Source organism: Lycium ferocissimum, unplaced genomic scaffold (assembly GCF_029784015.1).
Source record: "Lycium ferocissimum isolate CSIRO_LF1 unplaced genomic scaffold, AGI_CSIRO_Lferr_CH_V1 ctg5931, whole genome shotgun sequence".
Taxonomy (NCBI): domain Eukaryota; kingdom Viridiplantae; phylum Streptophyta; class Magnoliopsida; order Solanales; family Solanaceae; genus Lycium; species Lycium ferocissimum.
In genome coordinates, this window is record NW_026726166.1 from 23,609 (window position 1) to 45,906 (window position 22,298).

The 22,298-nt window shown below is 34.6% G+C and overlaps 4 protein-coding genes across 4 annotated transcripts; all 4 read right to left on the minus strand.

Moving 5' to 3' along the window:
- Nucleotides 1-6,029: 6,029 nt before the first annotated feature.
- Nucleotides 6,030-7,769, minus strand: LOC132045043 (uncharacterized). Its single transcript, XM_059435566.1, has 2 exons — nucleotides 7,613-7,769; nucleotides 6,030-6,899 (listed from the first exon to the last, which is right to left on the minus strand). Exons 1-2 carry the CDS (start codon nucleotides 7,664-7,666, stop codon nucleotides 6,468-6,470), a joined length of 486 nt encoding a protein of 161 aa, XP_059291549.1. The 5' UTR covers nucleotides 7,667-7,769; the 3' UTR covers nucleotides 6,030-6,467.
- A 2,284-nt stretch (nucleotides 7,770-10,053) lies between these two features.
- LOC132045047 (chaperonin-like RbcX protein 2, chloroplastic) lies at nucleotides 10,054-14,694 on the minus strand. Its single transcript, XM_059435569.1, has 5 exons — nucleotides 14,359-14,694; nucleotides 12,746-12,837; nucleotides 11,584-11,641; nucleotides 10,788-10,853; nucleotides 10,054-10,472 (listed from the first exon to the last, which is right to left on the minus strand). Exons 1-5 carry the CDS (start codon nucleotides 14,683-14,685, stop codon nucleotides 10,347-10,349), a joined length of 669 nt encoding a protein of 222 aa, XP_059291552.1. The 5' UTR covers nucleotides 14,686-14,694; the 3' UTR covers nucleotides 10,054-10,346.
- Nucleotides 14,594-17,238, minus strand: LOC132045048 (putative late blight resistance protein homolog R1A-3). The gene is made up of 2 exons (XM_059435571.1): nucleotides 16,763-17,238; nucleotides 14,594-16,631 (listed from the first exon to the last, which is right to left on the minus strand). Exons 1-2 carry the CDS (start codon nucleotides 17,118-17,120, stop codon nucleotides 16,576-16,578), a joined length of 414 nt encoding a protein of 137 aa, XP_059291554.1. The 5' UTR covers nucleotides 17,121-17,238; the 3' UTR covers nucleotides 14,594-16,575.
- On the minus strand, nucleotides 17,153-19,800 carry LOC132045045 (putative late blight resistance protein homolog R1B-12). Its single transcript, XM_059435568.1, has 3 exons — nucleotides 19,242-19,800; nucleotides 17,227-18,829; nucleotides 17,153-17,159 (listed from the first exon to the last, which is right to left on the minus strand). The coding sequence occupies exons 1-3, from the start codon at nucleotides 19,798-19,800 to the stop codon at nucleotides 17,153-17,155; spliced, it is 2,169 nt and encodes a 722-aa protein (XP_059291551.1).
- Nucleotides 19,801-22,298: the final 2,498 nt, after the last annotated feature.

Sequence of the window (22,298 nt, forward strand, 5' to 3'; positions counted from 1 at the left end):
TATATTTTATTGATTCAAACCTATGTTTTATTACATTTTAGTGAATTTTTTTATTTAAATTTATGCACGCATTAATGCATTGACAGAATAAGGGGCAAATTTGAAGGAAAAAAAGAGAGGAAGGAACAACATAAAAAATAGAATTGACATAAAGAAAATGAGAGAAGGCAAGGTAGCTGTCAAAATCTTTAAGGTATATTAATATAGAGAAAAGTATTTAACATAAAAAAAGAGAAAGAAAGATGAAAGCAGGACAAATATTGTTTCATGGACATTGGACGGTGATGAATTATCAAAAGATAGAGCATTATTCGTGCTTTACAAGCCGACCAATCTTGACGTGATGCTGTGGAACTAGTGCGACTTTATACAAAAAAGAAAAAGGAAACAAAGGATCTTTTATTTATTATCAAGAAAAATGAATAAAAAGAAAGGGCGACGCGTAGTTAGTGATATTCATGGCATAATAAATCAAAAAGTGTTTTTAATCACTCAACGATTTTTGAGATGGTTGAAATTTCTTCACTATTAATTAAAGATTTCATAATCAAATTTTAGAAATCAAAAACTTTACGATATACAAAGCTCGAATTTGTAAATTTCGAATATCGGTTGGTTAAATCAAAAAGTCTTTACTGCAAATTTAATTAAGTTTTCGACAATCAATATAATTGAGATACATTTTTTTTGTTATTAACTAAAAGAACCAGTGATTTGATGTGTGGAATTTATTTGTTCATATCAAACAGTAAACAAATAATATATTCCTTACTATCTTTACGACGTCGGGTTTTATATTAAAACTGTCATAGATATAGTTTTCAGTTTGAATAAAAAATACTCTTTCTTTAAAGTTAAAAAAAAAAAAAGAATTGATCTCAAAATGGGTCTTCAAGGTATATGATGCCAAATGGTTTGTACAAAAAGAACTTGTTTTAAAAACTTGATTGTCAACTACATGCATAGCCTCTTCTTTTTCTTCTATTTTAATTTTAATGCTATCCACATATGAGGCAAAAGATCATTATTTAGAATTGTCATGATCCATACCTTGTTGGGAAAAAAATAGGACCCCAGTTTGAACAACTTTTTTTTCTTCAATATTTTCCAGAACTTCTCATAATCAGAAAACTATAGTGCTCCTTCTAAGAGTGATTACTTTGGTAGGGACTCATCAACTTTCTCAAGCTGAGATGCTCTTAATTTTTTTATTTTTTATATATCTATGTAATCATGCAAGACTACAATAATCCAATTATTACAATAATCTAATTAAGATTTGCTGATTTGATATTAAGATCAGCTTTAAGAAAAATTTACCTCCTCCACACACTAAATTCCACACCTGAAAATAATATTGTTCTTTGAAAGTGGCACAAAGTGATAAAAAGAGAATAGAAAAGAATTTTTGTCCGTATCTCCAAAGTCAAACAAAACAGTTTGTCATTTTCAATCTTTTTCCCCTTTCTTAGACACATTTTTTTTTGGGGGGTAAGAATTCCACGAGAATATTAAAGGAAAATAAAATTGAATGCCAGCACCTAGTTCTCGGGGACCAAAGGGCATATATATTTTTTGGGTGGAGTATCTCAAGAATTTTCACCATAACACTTCTAGTTTATATCTTTCTTCTTTACGTTTTTGCCTATTTAACTAAAGTGAAAATGAAGTAGGCATGCATTTATACAATATTTGGGTGGGGGTTGAAAAAAGGAGTGTCTAAAGTTGAAATTGAAAAGATTTAGACAATATTTGAGAAAGGAGAAAAAAATAAATTGAAGTCGAGGTTAGTAAAAGAAAACGCGGTAAGTTGAAATCACCACTTGTTTGTGAACTCTATTTGAAATTAGAAAAGTTTGTAAATGTTAATTGATGACTAATGAAAGAAAATCAAAACTCTTGTTTGTGAGCTCTATTTGAAATTAGAAAAGTTTGTAAATGTTAATCGATGATTAATGAAAGAAAATCAATTTGTATCTCATTTGATTGAAGTTCAGTATTTGGATAATTCTCATGACCAAACTAATACTTGCAAATATTGAAGTTCAGCATATGCAATTATGAGAGTGTTCATTTAAAGTTCAAATATTGAACTGATCCCTATGACCAAATAAATATATAATGGGGAAATTTTATAAATATACAATTTGTTCACTTAAAAAAAAAAAAAAAAAAAAAAATCCCAAAACTTACATTGCAAACCTATAACCCACATACAATATTATAACCCATATACCCATATATACCCATACACAATATTATACAATATATAGATACACCCATATACAATATTATACAATATATAGATACACCCATATGCAATAGTATGCACCCATACACAATATTAAACAATAAATAGATACACCCATATACATCCATATACAATATTATGCACCCATATACATCCATATACAATATTATGCACCCATATGTACAATATTATGCACTCATATACGGGTATATACATTGAAAACTTCAGATCTATTCCTCTTCGGCGATATACCGGAGCTAGATCTCGATTCCTTGGAAAACATTTTCCTTCATATCGAACACACCCTAAATTTAGCTCTAAAGTTATATATCAAAAGCAAATATGTTAAGAAAAAATATAATGAAAGACAAATATAGATTATTTGTAAAAGTACAAGGGCAAATCTGGCCCTTTTCCGTTTAATTATTGGAGTCTCAACATCATGTTTGGTCTTTTGATGTGTACTTAGGTTAAAATCTCTTGTACCAGATGAAGATATATCAGAGTGAGGATAAGATCATTTTGAGCGGGACTAAGTTTTGAAAGGCAAAAAGGCATAAACTACAATATGTCAAAGACAAAAGTATTGCATGTAAGGAAATTATAGAACTTATCGTAAACTTATAAACTCGTAATAAGAAAAACCCATTAGGGAGTTGCGAATCAAAAAATTGCGCGGATTGTCCTTTATATGTACTGATCTTTAATTTCTGTCCCTCAAATCGGTGGTCTTTTAGTTTTACCCCTACTTTTCATTTAATGAGAATTTATGGGCCAAAATATCCTTACTCGCTGGTTTACGAAATCATGGATTCGGATTCGAATCCCAACAGAGGAGCAAAAGTTATGCCTTGAGGCCTAACTTCTGTAAAATCCTATAAAACTATGTCGGACAAGGGGTAAATTTATGCCTTAAAGCATAACTTTTATCTAGAAACTACGCCTCAAGACATAACTTAATTTTTACAGAACTATGCCTTAAAGCCTAACTTATGCCCGAATAGTCATAATTTTCTATGAAATTCTGCCTTGCGACTTTTTTTTTAATACCCTACAGCTAGGGTTCAAACCCATTAACCCAGAATCTCAGGCGTACTTTCAGCCACTTAAAATGCCGAAGGAAAACAATTAAAGACCAATAATTTCTTGTAAAATTAAAGACCACCCCCGAAAAGACGAATGATCAAATTAATCGATATTAGAAAATTTGCAGGATTATCCTTCGCTGGGGTGGTCTTTAAGTTTTGCCTCTCAAATTGGTGGTCTTTAATTTTTGCCCTCTAATTTTGCCTTAAGGCAAAATTTGCAAAGACGGAGGATAAAAAATAAAGACCACCAATTTGAGAAGCAAAACTTAAAGATAAATTTGTGAATAAAAATTAAAGAACCCAATAAAGGACAGTTGCAAAAAAAAAAAAAAAAAAAAAAAGACTGATATCGCCATCATTTTTTTGCACGGATTGCCCTTCGTTTGGGGTGGTCTTTAAATTTTGCCCCTCAAATTTGTGGTCTTTAAATTTTGCCCTTCGTATTTGTGGTCTTTAAATTTTATTTGCTTGGAAAGATGAGCGAATACATGAAGTTCGGGTTCGAACCCCGCTCGTGCATAAAATAAAAAAATAATTTCGCAAGGAAGGATCGGGGGAGTGTATTCGGATCCAAGATACAATCTTTAAGAAAAAGTTAAAGTTATGCGGATCCGCATAACTAAATGTCCGCCCTTAAAGGCAAAACTATGTCGAGACTTTTAGTTAAACATAACTAAAATTAAGGCATACAAAATTTAAACTTTGCCTTATAATTTCGGTAGTTTACTCATAATCGTGGTTTTGGACAAAAAAAAAGTTCGTAGTTTATAAAGATGCTTTAAGGATTAATTGGCTCGAAATATGGACTTGAAGTGATCCGCTTTGTTTAGATTCTAAAGAGTGTACATATTTGAAGGTATCGGGAAGATATTACGTGGGAATTGAAAAAGAAATTAAGTACATCAACGATTCAATATTTACATAGGTTTGTACGGATGTTTGTAACTCGTTCTAACACAAAATGGTTACAAAAAAATGCATATATATGCTTCAAGACAAAGTTTGCCCATAAGGCATAAGTATGCCCCTACTCGGCATAAGTTTGGTAATTCCTAAACAAGTTTGCTTGGGATGGGGGCATACTTTTAATGGACAAACTTTTATGCGCATCCGGCATAAACTTGTGAAGGAATTATCAAAGTTATGCGAACAGTGATACTTATGCTAAGTTCCATTTAAGGCATAAGTATGCGGTAAAATAACTTTGTTAATTCCTTCACAAGTGTATGCCGGTGGGGGCATAGCGAAATTTAAACCCTGCCTTGCGATTTTTTTTTTTAAAATTTTGACTGTGCGGGGTTCGAACTCGAAACTCACGGGATTTAGCGAAGGGTAAAAATTTAAAGATTTCAAATAAAGGAAATTTAAAAACCCCAAAAAAGGGACCGCGAATTGCCCTATCGCCATCCACGGCTTATACATGGACTGGGGCCTACAGATCTGATGCGAGCTGAGCTCGGCATGCGCAGAACCACCATGAAGCCAAACATTCCACCATGAAGCCAAACATTGCTTAATTAAGAAAAATAATACGGGCAAACATATTACAATAGCACAAATTATGTTGCAATTCTTCTGCAAAATGTCACTGTTTAACCTTAAAACGGAGAACAATTAAATTTATGTGTGACGCCAAAAATGTGTGACGCCAAAGATATGTGACTAAATTCAATTCAAGATTAAATAGCGAGATATGTCAATAAATGAACAGAGAAGCAGATCTGACCAACTATTAAGTGTGTCTGGCCTCGGATATAGAAACCGAGGTCGATACCTTTTGTTACCAACTTACATGAAGTATAATAAAAATGAACTTAAGAACAGATGGGAATGGATTTAAAAAGATTCTTATGATTGTTGATGTAAACTCCAAGCTTTCTCTCCAACACACGCCACCTCTTTCATGAATGATAACCTCCTTTATATAGTAGAGGAGTTTCAACCTTGTAGCAATTCTAAATAAAGCAAGTAAATCAGACGGTATTTTGCCGAGATCGATTCGAAATATCCGATTGAGGACGGATATTTCGATCTCTCCCGCTTAATGGCGATCAATCGCCCTTCCTTTATCGCCTATCTCGAACTCGCCTCTTTCCCTATGAGACGGTCGTATCGTGATCAAGCATAACCATAACAAAGGAAAACCGAGCTTACCTGTATCCTCGATTTTACCCGTATACAGTCACCACTCCTTATATTGATTGAAATTGAAAGGGGAAAAAAACAAAAAACAAATAAAGAGAGAGAGAGAGAGAGAAGAAGATGGTCTCAAATCTCAACTGCTAGCCGCTTGGATAGAACTGGACCAAAGGCTTGAATAGGGACTCCATTCTTCAAATGAAATAGGCCTTATCATTACCCGGAGGAGTTAATTAAGAAATGAAAAAGAAACGAAAAATCACAACAGCAGAATGCATATAATTCGTAGGCTTATCAAATTAAGGCCGCCATCATTAACCCCATCCAAAAAATCATTGTCCCATTTTATAAGAACCCACATGATCAGTTTTAGCGAAAATGGGACTTCACACGTGACAAATCTTTTAGCGACTATTGAACATTACATTTGACTGGTCTTTTAAAGATCAAATTAACACTTGTGAAGATCAAATTAACACTTGTGTGGAAGAGTTGCATAGTGACCTATGTAATGATTTTGATTGATTAAGGCTCAAAACGAGTACAGGATATCAGATGAAAAGCTAAATAAAAAGCAACTTTCGTATACATATATGGAAGATCAAATACTCGCCATCGCCAATTTACCAATTTGTTTGCCGGAAGGCTACTACACCCATTAAGGTCCTACAAGAAGGGCCACATTTTCGACCTGACAATGATAAAGAAGACCAGTTCCAGCTCAAACAGTAAGTCTGGAAGTCACCTCTATTATAGCCAACTGTGAATTACTCTCAAATGTAGCTCTAGCCTAGTCCAACTCGGACCCACTGACAAGAGAAATGCAGAATTTATAAGCACCATCTTCTATCTAACTGCCAAAATTATCACACTCGGTATTCAATGACACCACTATTTAGGTGCAAAAAAACACCCTACATCAAAACAAAAACAACATAAACACTCATACATATACCAGCAACAGAACATCATTGGAATTCCACAAAATCTCAATCTTTGTGTCTATGTTTCCCTATTCCTTTCCCTTGAACACAATATTTGACAAAGCTCTTGAAACCACCCTTCTTATGAGGGGACTTCTTGTTCTCCTCAATAACTCCAACATTCTCCTCTCCTTTCTTTTTTAACGTCTCCTCAAGAACAAGATCTTCCTCTTTTTTCTTCTTCATCATCTCCAACTCTGCTTCCAATTGCAGACACACATTCAACACCCTGTTCTCAACATTCACCAGCCTCTCAATGAGTGTCCCCTTGTGTTCTGTCTCAGAAATCACGTCGTCTATGGGACGACAATGCTTCTCAATGCTTCTTGGTGAGAAATCAAGCGACGAAGCTTGCCCGTCGCTCGTTAGTGTCTCGCTTGATGCCGTTGATGTCTTCGGGGAATGGTCACCTCCTCTGACTTCCTCCAATTTTTTAATCTGAATGCATATATGAATTTACATCAAACATCACAACATCCGCTGAAAACTTTCAAAGTTTATAACAGCGATTCTATATTATCATGTCATAGTTAACCTCTATTTCAAACGTTAGTTGATCACCTATTAAAATAGTAACTAGCATACTATTTTGACAGATTAAAATTCACTTTCATATGTAATTTTACTTGGGACTCTCAGATTCACTTTCAATGTAATTTATTTGGACTGTCCATAAATTCAACACCGAACATTACAATTTAAAGTGTCACGTTAACAACTTCACGTTGAAGGTTATTAGTGGATAGAGGATTACTATATGTTGTACTTAGAGGAATCATAGATATTATCAAATTCCACACAGACGCCAGCTAACATGTGGGAACATTAACCTAATTCTTGTTAATTTATCCTTCAGGATTTTGCCACGGTGTGGTACTTTTACGTGCTAGTTTTTTTTTTTTTTTTTTTTTTGTGTTCAAGTAACAACTCTTTTTTCTTAAATCAACCTTAGGATAATTGAACAATAGAGGTAACCACTTAAAGGCATGGAATGAAGTAAAACAATTGCTGGCCAACTATAATTCCTCTTCCCAAAGGAGTATAAACAGAAACAAGAATAAGAATTAGAAGTATCTAAAACCAACAAAACTCAACAACATGGAGCATTACTATAGGAAAAATAGCAGTAATTAATTAGAGATGTCACTCACAATATTGTCAAGTCTATCCAGCCTAGAGAGTATTGGTTCTTCTACTGCTGCCATTTTCTTCTTCTTTCCCTTATTCTTATCCTTACCGTTATCTTTCTCTTTAGCTCTTCCTTTCTTCTGTGTGTTGTTGCGTTGATAATATATCTTCCGGGCCAGATGCACATGGATATTTATAGTTGGTTTTAGGCGGCGAACTAGGGGGAACGGATACGTGGGAGTATGCAAGAAGAGCAACTGGCACTTGACACGTTGCACATTTTTATATGTTTGATAAGGATATGATGATGTTTTGGTATCTATGTCGTCTTGACACGTTGAGGATTGCATGCAGTGGATATATATGGATTGATACTTCACGTTTTTCTGTTACTGTTATCCCAAGAGTACCCCTAGAAGGTTCCAAATCAAGAACCATTTGCCCATTGGTTTGTTTTTCTTTGCTTTTCTTCAAGCTATTAGTATTAGTTAATTGGTTTGTTCTATGTTACGGAGCCAAATCAATGTTGTTGGGCGAACCTCGTTCCCATCACGTAATAGAGCAGCCTGCCAAGAATAATGAATAAATAGTAATTTTGTTTTTCCCATCGTATATGCGTCATGGTAACGGACTAGTTTTAATACCCCGTTATGATTTTATAACAGGTTAATAACATATTGTTTATTGCTAACTTTGGTTTGGCGAAACGCGAAAGCTATGGGCTAAGCTCAATGCTATTGGCTCAGTGTATATGTGTATCACAAGTTCCACATAGTACTAGCTTTAACTTATCTCGAATCAATAAATGGAGGACACAATTCTCCTTTTCTTCAACGCTTAAACACTTTTTAATATAGTGATCAGACCTGCATGCCATTGTTGGATTACGGGAGCTGGATGTCCTAAACCAACTAAAGGGAGAACTAGTACGTGAAGACATAATTAAATAATTAAATGTAATTTCTCTATTAAACTTTTGGATGAGATGATGATATAATTCCACTATCCACCTGATTTGCTAGTTCTAATTCCTCTGGAGATCTAGCTTCTCTACCAGAACTAGTAGTGGCAAAAAACCCCATTCTCTCCAGCATCTTAACACACTCTTGCATTACAAAATTTCACTTCTTTGCCAGAATGAACAACTGCTTCAATTTCAATTTAATGGTACTCCCCCCGTCCCAAAAAAGATTGTCCTCTTTTGACTTGACACAAAATTTAAAAAATAAAGGAAGACTTTTGAAATGTGTGGTCCAAAACAAGCCTTAGATATTTGTGTGGTACGTAAAGTTAAATTGTTTCTAAATATAGAAAGGGGACAATCTTTTTTGGGACAGAGGGATTACTAGATATTGTGAAAACTGAAGAAGTGCTAGGGAAATACAAACAAGATGCGGGTCAGAAAAAGCATAAAATTTCCAATATTCTATATGTTATCTACAAATCTTGGCTGATGGATATTTCTCCACGTATGCTTTTTTTTTTTTTTTTTTTTTTTTTTTTTTTGTGTGTGTGTGTGTGTGTGTGTACTGTTCTCTCACTACTCCCAGAAAGTAACCTCCCCAGCCCTCCACCCCAAGTTTAATTCACAAACTGCAGAAAGAGGTTTTGCTAATGATTTTCTGCATCTCAGAATTTGTCATAGTGCAGTGTTTTAGGAAATTCTACATCTTCTCAGAAAACGAGTCATCTGATGGAAATTTTTGTAAAAAATTCTGATCCATTAGGACTTCAGCCCCAAATTCCAATATAACAATCTGATACTTTAAAGCCTTATTAATCAAACATTTTCACTACACAAAACAATCAGCAGAAATATAAAGAACTAATCTGTAGATTATGAGAACTTGGATTTTCTTGGAGGGTGAGACAGGATGGAAGCTCTAGTTTGGTGCAAGGTTTGTTTTCCAGTAACGTAACTATTACATTGCAATACAGAATCTCAGTCTTAAAAGATGTGCTTCAGCTTTGGGCACAGAGACACCAGAATTTTCAAAATCATATGACTGGAGCAGGTAGATGATGGAACAAGTAACAGCAAAATGAGCCATTGTCTATTTACAGAGAAGACGAAATTTCATCAACATCTAAAACCTTGAAAAGAGTAAACCAGTTATATCATTCAAGAAATTCACCCTCAGACTAGCTGTACGTGTTATCACTTGCTTACCTCAATCTTACTTCTCTAGCATGTCCCGTACTTCATTCTTTGTCAGGCTCCATTTGTTTTCTTTTGCCTTTAAATCCTGTCTGTAGGACAATGGAACAGCAGAACGAGACTAACAAAAGTATGCGGTGCTTGATATCATATGTATTCTTTAAACGGATTTTGTTTAAGCAGGTTTTACTAAATGTACCACGCATATCAACATTTAATGCAATGTTAAGATTGCTAATATAGCTTAATTTTGCAATATGTATTAACAATTTTAAGAATACATATATAGGCAAAAAGGAAGAAATCTAAAAAATGCTAGTGTAAATATTTCATCCCCCATCAGAACAATAAAAGTTGAGGCCACACATGGATGATATACAGATCAAAGCATGTAGCCTGATATATTTGTCAGACGGATGCCTTTCACATCCCTCCTCAGCCCACCCGCAACAACCTTTTATCACGATATGGTTACATATCCAGAGCTAAATTGTTACTTGAAATGACTGACAACCACTGGAGAACGGTTTTGCCTATCAAGACTAATGGAGAAAAGGAAGGGCAAAAACACCAAAGAGAGCTTAGGCTTCTCCCATTAATCAATCCAAACTTCCAGCAATCTCATCATCTTCAGATGCCCATATAACAGTTTGAGTGAGTCGTTCACGCATCAATTCCACGTTCTGATCAGATATTCTGTTATATATTTCAGCATGATCACATTTCTACATCCAACAGAGAATAATCATTAGATACAGCAAATTTCCACTCGTCCATGACACAACATAGACAAATGAAAGATAGAAAATAGGGATTAATACTCCTTTTGCCACAAATGAAAGATAGAAAATAGGGATTAATACTCCTTTTGCCATAAATTAAACCAGTTCTTTGTCATAAAGAACCGACTCCAACTAAGCAGTGCATCGTGATTGCAATAGACTGCTTTTGAACAAAGATATATATATAATTCACGAACGCCGTACTTTCGAAGGAGATAAATATTTACATCAAGCAGTAGCAAAATCAAGGTGGCATACCTGCATCCATATACTGTAAAGGTTAAGACGGGTTATCATCACTCTCTCAGCAAGTTCCCGCTTTTCCTGCAAAACTTTTAGGAACTATCAGACGCACAGAACTGTTGACTAATTCTTCAAAAAATCAACCTCGTGCACAGAATCATATCATGATCCTGTTCTTTAATATTAGTGGACTGAGGTTTTACTTAGAATTTCTTTATTTTCTTCTGGTTATTCTTTTTTACTGCTTTAGGAATACCAGTGAGCCACGTTTCCCATTGTTTATCTCCTGTCACTCCACGACTTCTTTGTCGCTACCTTTTAACCTTAGCAATTAAGTTGTAAGCCTAAAAACGGCATTAGGCCTTCTTGTTTTATACAATTTTAATTAGAATTGAGCAGTAAAAGATTTTGCTTTCTAATAGCTTTGCCTATTGATTTTACTTTTGTTTACAACATATTTGGTATCACAGCAGGCAGAGGTCCTGGGGTCGAATCTCACCGCCACCATTGTAAAATGAATTTCCAAGTACTTGGGCAATGAAAAAAATGAATGAAGCATGCATGTGAGGGGGCGTGTTGAGAATGTAATTAAATAAATAAAAGTGCTCTTTCTAACAGCTTAAGCTTTTAGAGGAGATGGTCACACACTTCAACAAGAACAATACAGATAAAAGGCAAAACTCAGCTAAGATGGGAATAGTTATCCTTAAAACTAAAGGGACATTATTACGGTACACGTGGGAAAATCCTTGCATGCCATGTATCACCTTGGCCATATGGAAAGAAGATTTATCACTATCTACAACGTTACCTTGAAAAGCTGTTGAAGGAATTCTTTCCCCGTGTTAGGCACGTGTTGTACTATAAAACTGTAAAAAAAATAAAAAATAAAGGGAAAGAATTTAGTGAAACAGCCAGTGAGCAAAACCATCAAAAGAGTCATACCTCTCAGTGCCTTTGACCAAACAAGATTCTTTGACAAAGACAAAATGTTTTCAAGAAGAGCACTTTGGCTACTTTTTATAAGGTGAAACTACACTTTAGACCCTGCGCTTCCAGTTTGGAGCTTTGTTCGTTTTTTCATTTAACAGTGGTGTCTAGGCTAGCTTGTGTGCACCTTCACCAGAGGCAGAGCAAAGATTTTTAATTTATGGTTTCTGGATCACAATCTTTTTTACCTAACTGGGGTTTTGATAGATTATTTATACATATTAGATGAATTTTTACATACAAATACAAGGTCTGAACCAAAGTTATTGGGTTTCGCCAAACCCGTAACGCGATTACTGGCTCCGCCCTGACCTTGACTAATCCCACTAGGACAGGTATATATTTGGCAATCAACTCTGTCCATCTTGAACAAATGAGAAGAGCTTACCTAGTATCGCCTCTACTGTGATTGAACCAAGCTTTTCGAGGTTGTTACTCCACTTCTTCGACCAATAAGTCACCCCCGTGGAGGCTCCAAATCAGAGCATACTAAGCTTTACATTTTGGCGCAAGTGGTAATATAGTTCAATTTAAAAAGGTATTCTCTAGGGAATGGATGATTTAAAATACGAGTTTTCAGGAGAAGTTTAGTGTTAGTGGAAAAGCAAACGAAGAATGTTAAATGAAAAATAAAATGCACTATAAAAGGGGAAACATAGAAAAGCTCAGAAGATAAAATGCTCATAGAATTAAACCACAACCGCACTCCCATCCCTCCAATCCAATCTAGAGCCCATCTCCTTGGAAACTGTCAAGTTATTTTCCCCTTTCCCTTACCTTAAAAGGATTAAAGTACAATAACACCAAAACTACGATGATCTTTACATCTACTCTCCTCAAATGATTTTGTTTAAATTGGACTAAAGTGTCAGTTTTTATAACATCAATAGCCTACGCGCTAACTTGAATCATTGAGCTAAAACCAGAGGTTCATCTTATCTGGATTGTGGATACCATTAAGGGGAAAAGAAATCTAAACTTACTTGTAAAACCATGTGTACTGTGGCGGGTTCATCTCATAGAGTTGTTGCAGAACAGTCCGTACAGCTTTGTAAGTTATAACATTGATCATTTCCTGCAAACACCAATCACTTAAGGAGTTGAATATGATCAAGTAAAAACGAAATTGGAAAAACATATGGGACACAGTTCTTGAAGTCTTGTGGTTCCAGCAAAACGAGGATATAGCGGTTTCAACAGTTTTTATTTAATGGATGACAACAAAGAGAGCACTGTAGTAATGAGTGAAAGTTCAGGATAACTACTGATCACATAATTCAAGCTGACATCTTTTACTTTAAAGAAGATTGACTTTTTCCCTAGTATAAGCTAACTACATCTACACCTATAGAGGAATCGATTGGCTCTGCAACAAAAGTAGTAAAAGCCATTTGAAAAGAAAAGACCAGAATACAATTTAACTATATTATTGAGCTTCCATCAGTCTAACCATACAAAAAGCTGAGCTACTTTATCCCCTAATCATTCTAAAAGCTGAGCTACTTTATTCCCTAATCATTCTAAACATTCTTCAAACTGATTTTGGAAAGAATAAATTGCCAAGTTTTTCGCTAAAGCAGTCTATAATCAAATGAAAAAACGTTCAATTACACAACACAACCAAACATTTCTACCATACCCCTTCACTTATATCTGTTGGAAAATCGGGGGAGGAGGCACACTCTCAATCACTCAAATTATCATCTTGAAGACAAGTGAGGCAATGATTCTTTTTTGTTCCACTCAACTTGACTTACAGAATCAATCATTCTCTTTGGAGAGAAGTGGGGAAAATATATTTCCACCAACTTAACTTACATTTTGGGTTACATTTTTCCTTCTCACAATCATATGACTAATACATGCACCTAATTTAATTCTAGAAATTCTTTTTATCTTCTTAGTTCATGAACTATTTTCATCTTTCTTAGTTCATGAATAAAACAAAATAATACATGTATCATCATAATTTTCTATACATGAACTAAGACAATTTATGGATCAAAAAATACTTTTTCTTTTCCCAACACAAGGTTCATTTTTCAACAATATTTACTTTCTATCTGTTCACATTTCTTCCCAGGATTTATCACCAACCAGAAAACCAAGAAATATTCAACATTCAGTCAAGATTGTTGTATCTACAAACTAATACAGCAAAATTCAACATTATCATGTCAATGCAAGAGAAGCTATTTGTATCAATATACAGAATCCACCATCATTGTGAGCAGATAACAAAGGCCACAATCTATCATTATACAGTTCACTATTTCTAGTCAGTATATAGAATCCACTATCATGTTTGAGCAGATAATAAAGGACACAATCGATCACCATACCATTCACATTGGAAATTCTGGTCTAATTGCTTGTAGTAATAAAAAAGTACTCCCTCTGTCCAATTTACGTGACACACTTTTCTTTTTAGTCTGGTGATTACATTTAGAAACAATTTAACTTTATGAACCACACATTTATCTGAGGCTTGTTTTGGACCACAAATTTCAAAATATCTCTCTTAAACTCCGTGCCTATACAAATGGTGTCGCATAAATTGAGACGAGGGAGTAACAATTTACAAGAAAGGTCTCACATTTTTAACATCTTCCCCTGAATCATCATCCTCCACTTCCAAGCCACCAACAACAGTGAATTTCCCAATCTTTTGTTTCTGTCTTGAAACCCCATTTACAGCCAAAGATATCATCTTTGCAGATAACTTCAACTCACACCATGCTTCCAAGAAACTACTGCTTAAATTCAACTGTTTCCTAGCCTTAAAGCTTCTCCACAAACCCAATTCCCCAGTAGTCTTGAAATTAGAGATACCTGAGTTAAGACTAGAATTCAAGCACAAACATGGAGAAGAAGAATGAGTATCAGCTAATGATCTTCCAGACCCAGAAAAAGTTCCAACCATTATGTTCTTTTTTGGCCTTTGTTGGGGCTTGAAATTGATGGGGTGGAGAGCAGTGGGGGGTGCTGGCTGAATCTTCTGTTGCAGATTCTTGAAAATACATTTTGGGATTTTAAGTAAGCTTTTTTCTGAGGTCCAAAATTGTTTGACAAAGGATTTTTTTTTTTTTTTTTTAAATCAACAAGCAACATACAAGGTGGTCGAGCTGCTTCCTTTTTATTGTCAGGAACTTTGGAGAACACGGGCCAAACCTTTATTAAGAATTGGACTTCTTGGCCAAAATGTTTTTTCCTCTCCTTTTTAAAAAAATAAAAAAAAAAAATCCGAGTTTTTCAACATGATTTGAGAAGTACAGTTGTTAATTACTCTCGTTCCACTTGATATGATGCGTTGGCTAAATTAATATTTCTTTGATCATGCTTTTACAATTACTACATTTTAATAATTCGAATCATTACATATTGCGACTTACATTAATTACATATTGTTTAAATATATAAATTTTATTTCAAAAATTTTTATGTTTGAATTCTGACTGGAAATAGTTAATTTGACTCTCGTACTTCGTACTATGTCGACTAGAAAGGGTAGAAAAATAAAAAAACATTTGCAAAATCAAATTAACCTGGTTGTACTTTTAAGTTCGTTAAATTCATATAAACACAATAATTGGTGTGCTTCGAAGGTTTAGAGATAGGGCTTAACATATTGAATAAAGTAGCAATTCGTAATCCTAATTTTGAACTTAGTTCACGTTTGAAAACATCAATTTTTTTCCAATTTCGGATATCAAATTATGTATATAAAGAAGAATTTGTCAATGAATTTTCGACATTTTCTGTCGGTTTTGTACAACTTTAGTTAAATAATTACGCAGTAAATCAAAAGTCTTCACAGTGAGAACATTTTAATTTGCCAGAGCACGAACTAAATATTACTAAAAGACAACTCATCCTAGATTAATATAGAGTTAGGTAGGGAGTCACTGTTTTCTTCTGATCTTTGCTAATTTTGCACATCTCAAGTAAGGATGATCACATCTTAAACTGAGATTTTAAGAATCGTAAAGCGTTATGTCTATTAAAAAGTAGATTTCATGATTTAACCTCACCAAAATATACAACTCAAATATTTCTGGGTTAATTTAAAGCTAGGTAGGAAAATATGTTACATATCACACTCTGCTCCGATCATCGCTAATTCGCTATTGTATGGCTCAAGGTAAATAACCATATTGTATCTAAATCAAGAACCGCTTGATTTCTTGGGCATCTACACTTTATAAGCAACAGTTTTTTCTTGTGTTGGTGTTTTATATGACTGACAGAAGACTCGACTTGTTAGATAATATGGAGGTTTAGTGAGCAACATGCCGAATCTGTTCTCACAGTGTACTGAAGAGACCATACCTTGGGAAGGCATCACCTATATTAGAGCCTAGAAGGCTTAACAATCCTACTTACTAGCAACCCTAGCAACCCAGATTTCTGTAGTGCTCAACTTGATGTTATCTCAGATGTCCATTCGGAAAGAGCTATTAGACTTTACTACTGATGTTAGTTATGAACACAAGTCAATGGAGCTTTCGACATGCTTTTCATTTTTAACTCTCATATAATCAAGCAACACTTCTGCATAAAGATTTGAGTAGGGAGTTTGATCTCTGTATTGCAGAACCCTTTGGCATTCCAACGTTCTCCAAATGCTTGTAATAGTACTATGCAGGAAATTACAAGTTAAGTTTCAGTGGAATCAAACTATAAGTTAGTCTAGAAACAGATAAATGCATAAAGAATCCTGTTCAACTTACAATATTAAGAAAATATGATGCCTAATTGAAGGAACAATAACTAGAAACTTAGCACAGTAAAATATAGATTTATCAACTCAAGCTCAATCTAGTACTGCCCTCCAGAAGTCGAACAACGAGGAAGATTCATCATCATCAGCTGCAAGAGAGAAACTCATCAGTCAGAATTTTGGGCATCTCAAGGGGTGATCCCAAGAAATATTTCATATTAGATGCGCTCAGAATTTGAAACTAATGTTAAATATTCAGCTGATATTTCTGGAAACTTACCATAAACGCGAATATCAAGACAAGAATTTCCCATGCTCTCTTGTTCATCTTGAATTTCTTTGGCTGAATTCTCAGCAGAAGAGCTGCAGCAGATCAATTCAATCACCTCCAATGTACATATCTCCCCAATATTGATTGGAATTTCCTCGAGACGGATGCATTTCCTCAAAACTAACTTTTGAAGATTGGGGAAGTTAACACTAGCAGCTTCCCAGTTCACTAGACGTGGCTCAGCAACCAGTAGAAATTTTAGCTGACTAAACTCGTCTTCATCACTTAGTATCCAAGCATTACCTTCAAACTCATTATCTCTAAGTTTAAGCACTTCAAGGTTAGGCAATGCAGCGAGACTTGCCATGTCTTTCGAAAGCACAAGACAACCGGATAATATTAGCCTCTTAACAGATGTTAGGGAGACACACCAGTTTGACAAGGAGAGCCGCTTCTGACCATAGCAGACGCACTTCAACGTTTCAAGTTTCTCTAAATGGGCCAGATTTTGTAAGCATTCAAATGCATCATCGGATGCAGCATCGAGAATACTCAGTTTACGTATATTGGGAAGGCAGGAAAAGACTTCCTCTGTACAGCTAGCAAAACATAAGTGAGAAAGTTCCTCCAGAGCTCTTAGCCCCAAAACACCATCTGTTTTTGCACTTCTTTTAGGCTTAGACAGATAGTTGCCACTCAGTAAACGCAGACGCCTTAGCTGTGTCATGTTCCAGATCTCTTGAGGCAGAATTAAAGTTTTGTACATATAATGTAGTTCTGGTTGTTGAAATACCAAGGTTTGCAGATTATAAAGCCTAGACACTGATGCAGGAAGATTACCATTTGATCGAATCCAAAGGTACCTTAGATGAATTAGTTGCATTATCTCAACTGGGAATGAAGGAAACAAATGAGAAAAAACTGCCAACACTCTGATAAGTTTGAAGCTCGCTAATAAGGAAATTTGCCTATGAAGCGGAGCAGAGATTAACTGTTTTCCCCAAAGAAACATCGATCGAGCAACATGAGGTGATAACTCACTAGAATCATTTAGAGAAATGTCGGAAAGAAAGCTGAAGCCACGAACCTCGGTCCTTTGTGCTAGAAAACTTGAGACATATCGAGTTGATGTCACATGCAGGAACTTATCTTTTCGAGCTTCTCTTAAGCTCAAATCCCTCAACAAATCATGTAACCCACAACTTCTTATCTCGCCATTGAACCTCCTCTTTCTAATCATAATTAAATTTCTACTAATAAGATCCTCCAAACACTCTTCTGCAACTTTTTCCAAGCTCTTGAGCCTTCCGGCTTTTAGAAACCCTTCAGCAACCCAAACTTGGATCAACATCCGAGCTTTAATTTCAAAGTCCTCAGGAAAAGCCCCCATAGAGAGGAAGCACGGCTTGAGGTGGTTCGGTAGGTAATTGTAACTCATACCGAGCACTCCTAGGCATTTATCAGGATCGTTCGCAACAACTGAACTAACAGTCTTTGCAACAATAATCCAACTTTCTCTTCTCCTAGCAATTTTAGAAAGATGCCCTGCAACCACCAGAATTGCCAAAGGAAGTCCACCACACTTTTCTGCTATTTGCTTCCCAATATCCTCCAATTCAGAAGGACAAAGATCGTTCGCCCCAAATACCTTAATGGAGAGTAATTTCCAACTATCATCCAAACTTAATACTTCCATCTCATGCAAAGGACTATCAGGATTAGCATAAGCAGCTACATCGTTAAGCCTACTTGTTAATATGATTCGACTACCATTGTCGTCATCCGGAAAACATCTGGTTACATTATCCCAAACTTCGGTACTCCAGATATCATCAATGACAATAAGATATCTTCGGTTCTTCAGTTTTCTATATAACAACTCTGCTAATTGATCCTCAGTCTTCTCTAGAAACTTATCCGTCATACCTGGAATACAACGGACGAGACTTAACAGCAATCTTCTCATTCCATAATCTCTAGATACTGTAACCCATGCATGAATGTCAAAGCGAGACCTAACTCGAGGATGATCATAAGCTTTTTTAGCGAGTGTCGTTTTGCCAATACCACCCATACCTGTAAGGGTTGATCTCACATATGGTCATTGAATTTCATCCATTTTAAAAGTAAAGATGCAAAACTAAAGTAGTTGAACTTTACCCACTAAAAGTAAAGTTACTAAACTTTACTCGATATAGCTATAAAGTCACAAAACTACTTTTGTCACACTAACGTAACTAGAATTTACCCATTATAACAGTAAAATCACTAAACTTCACCTACTATAATAGCTTTACCATTATAATGGGTAAAAGTATGTGACTTTACTGTTATAATGAGTAATTTTAGTTATTCCAACATGACAAAATTATTTTGTGACTTAGTGTTATAGTAGGCAAAGTAATAGTTTTGTGACCTTAAGAGTAGGCAAAGTTCAAAGATCGTACTTGAGACCTTAATAGTAGGCAGAGTTCAAAGATGGAACTACCTGTGATTGCGACAACTTGTCTCTCGGATGAGGACCTAAGTAGTTTCTCTAAGATCTTCTCCAAATCATCACCAAGACCCACAACATCATGCTCCATATTCGTAGTAAAACTACTTCTAGATGGACTTCCAAGCATAGATTCCCGAGTCTCGAGATGATCTTCAGCAGGTTCAATGTCATGGCCATGGCTTGTACAAGGTTCAAGACTCAGCACCAATTCTTTCCTTATTAACTCAATCTTCTGTACTACTGGTAATAAACTTCCTACTAAATCTTCACTTGCTTTTTCATAGCCACTCAAACTTCCCTTTTGGTGAAATTCACAAATCTTTAGTTCAATAGTACTCTCAACTTCATTTAGTGCATCTCTAAACTTTCCAACCGAAACTTTGACTTTTTCTTGGTGATAACTTCTCTTGCTACTATCATCAAGAAAGCCTTTGAAATACTCAAGAGATCCAGCTAAAGATTTCATTGTTGGGTCAGAAAACAAACCTGGGATTCTGGTCCTGAGTTCCTCTAGAGTTTGAGCAAGAGAAACAACTGAAGCATAAGCCATCCGTCTCACCGAGAACAAGAAAGCTCTTTTTACTTAAAATGTTGAATTTTCAGATCAAGAGAAGATCAGAGAGCACTTCAATGTTGAATAGGGATAATGTAAGAAGCAGCTGCAGGTGAATAATGCTACTTAATTAAATGCTGGGGCCCGGCATAGCTATGATTGAAGTGAAAAGTGGAATACTCAAAAGTCTTTCGTTCCTGTTCACGACTCATACGCTGAAAAATGGTCATAGCATTAAAATCTAAGTAGTGTAATCAATTTCTACACCATTAATATACTTAGTTATAACGAATTCATCCTCTTTATGGACAATCTTGATGTTGCATAACATATTGAATCCCAAAATGCCCACAAGTTCATATTACTAACTTAAATAGTGATGGGTCTGAATTTATGTTTTTACTACACTCAACTTTTAGTATCACATCTTATTATTCCTTTAACAATCTCGCGTTACCACATTAACCTCTGTCGTTTTAAGAAGAAACTGTCATTTAAGAGTTTTATAAGGTCTCAAAAAAAGAGAAAAGAAGGGCACAAATTCTTATAAGAAAATTGACTTCATTTTGAAAATAAAACAAGAGACAAATGTGGCTAAAGCAAGATTCTGATAGATTAGGTTGCACGGGCCCAATAAACTTGACATTCACATTTTCTTTTGGTTTTTCATTCGGTGTTCATCTCCGCTTTGTACTCGACTAATTTGTATTCATATTAGACAATATCAGTGTTAAGGTAAAACACTTTTTACTAAAAACAATTCTATATTCAAGGCTCAAACCTCATACAATGGAGATATACCTCTGATAGTTTTTAGTTGTCAAATATTGATCTTTTTTTTTTTTTTTCCTTTTCTTTAATTGTTTTTACATAGATGAATTTCGGGTTCATATAATCAATTGATTCACTAAAGCAGGTTCCACATTGTGAATAATTTAGAATTATTTGGTTTACAAACAAGTTATACATAAATTGTATATAAGAATAAGAAAAAGTTGATTAATAATCTTTACATTATTGTTTTGTTCTCGAAATTTGGTACATAATATCGATTACAGTATTAGCCACTGTACAATCAGATGTGATTAACATAATTAACATTAAACAATTAAAAATCAATTTATAATACTAATCCATTTATCTTGAATGGGAACCATTAATTTTAAGAGATAAATTTTGAGCATACACTATATTAATTATGGATTTATCTACTACGCTATCAAAATTTAGCTATGACAACATTAATACGAAGATTAGTAGCCTCAGTGATTACAAAATAGGCACACTATAATTGGTCTTGAGTCCGAAAATAGTTTTGATAGACCAATTCTTGATTTATTGGTCAGAAGTACAAGAGTTTTTGTGTTGTACTTCTCCTGTCTCAAATTATCTGTCGTTTTTTTGTTTTACACGCCTCTTAAGAAATATTAATTAGGAGGGGTATTTGATTAACTTTACCCTTATTTATGTCTAAGTTATAATCTCTTAGATGTTTACTTTATTTATGTGTAATTTTCATTAATGATAAATGTCTACTAAGAATAAAATGAGAAAAAACAATTAATTGTGCTTTGAACTTCTAACACGACATGATTTAAGACAACTATTTTTACACGACAGATAATTTGAGACGAAAGGAGTACTTCCCCAATGAGTCAAAAAAATTGTTTTAGGTGAAATCATTTTAGGCCACCGTTTTTATCTCCAAGTACGCAATTACAGTAATAAGGTTTTACGTATTGTTTAATTAATATGCTGAATTTAGTTCTCTTATCAAATTAACATTTTTTGTCATGTCATATATTTAAAATCAATCCGAGCAAATAGAGAAATTCTATAGTCGGACTCCAATGCAGGTATCGGACACTGAGTGAGAAATTAATAAAAGAATAGATCAATTATAGATTTTCTAAAGTTTTGTGGCTTCGAGTTAAATATTAAAAATAACATATTATTTCCTCGTCCTAATTTATGTGATACTTGTTGTTTCATGAGAGTCAATTTGACTAATTTTTCAAGCTAAATTGAATTATATCAACTCAATATTATTAAAATTTAGATATTTAAAAATTATAAAAAAATTATTATAAGTTGCTCCGTATTTAAGAGGACTGGCACAACTAAAAGGGGAAGTATAGCTAAATTTTCCTAGATGTCTACAGCTAAAAAAAAAAAACTGTAAGTGTAACAATGTACGGCTGCTCCATATTTAGCTGGATATTTATGTCAATTAACTAAGTTGCCTTGATTCTTCTAGAGCAACACTTTTATGATTGAGCTACCTATCTATTTTTGTCATTGATTTGAAATGACTCTTTTGCCCTTGGTCGTCCACCTCATGGCTCTTCTATATATACTAGATGGGCCGTGCCCGTACGAGCACGGGCATTTTAAGTAATGAGACATGATTAAACTAAACATTGACATAATATGCTTCATAGTATATTACATTTATTTGCGGAATAAAGTTATAGAGGGAGCTTGCTAAAAAGGCA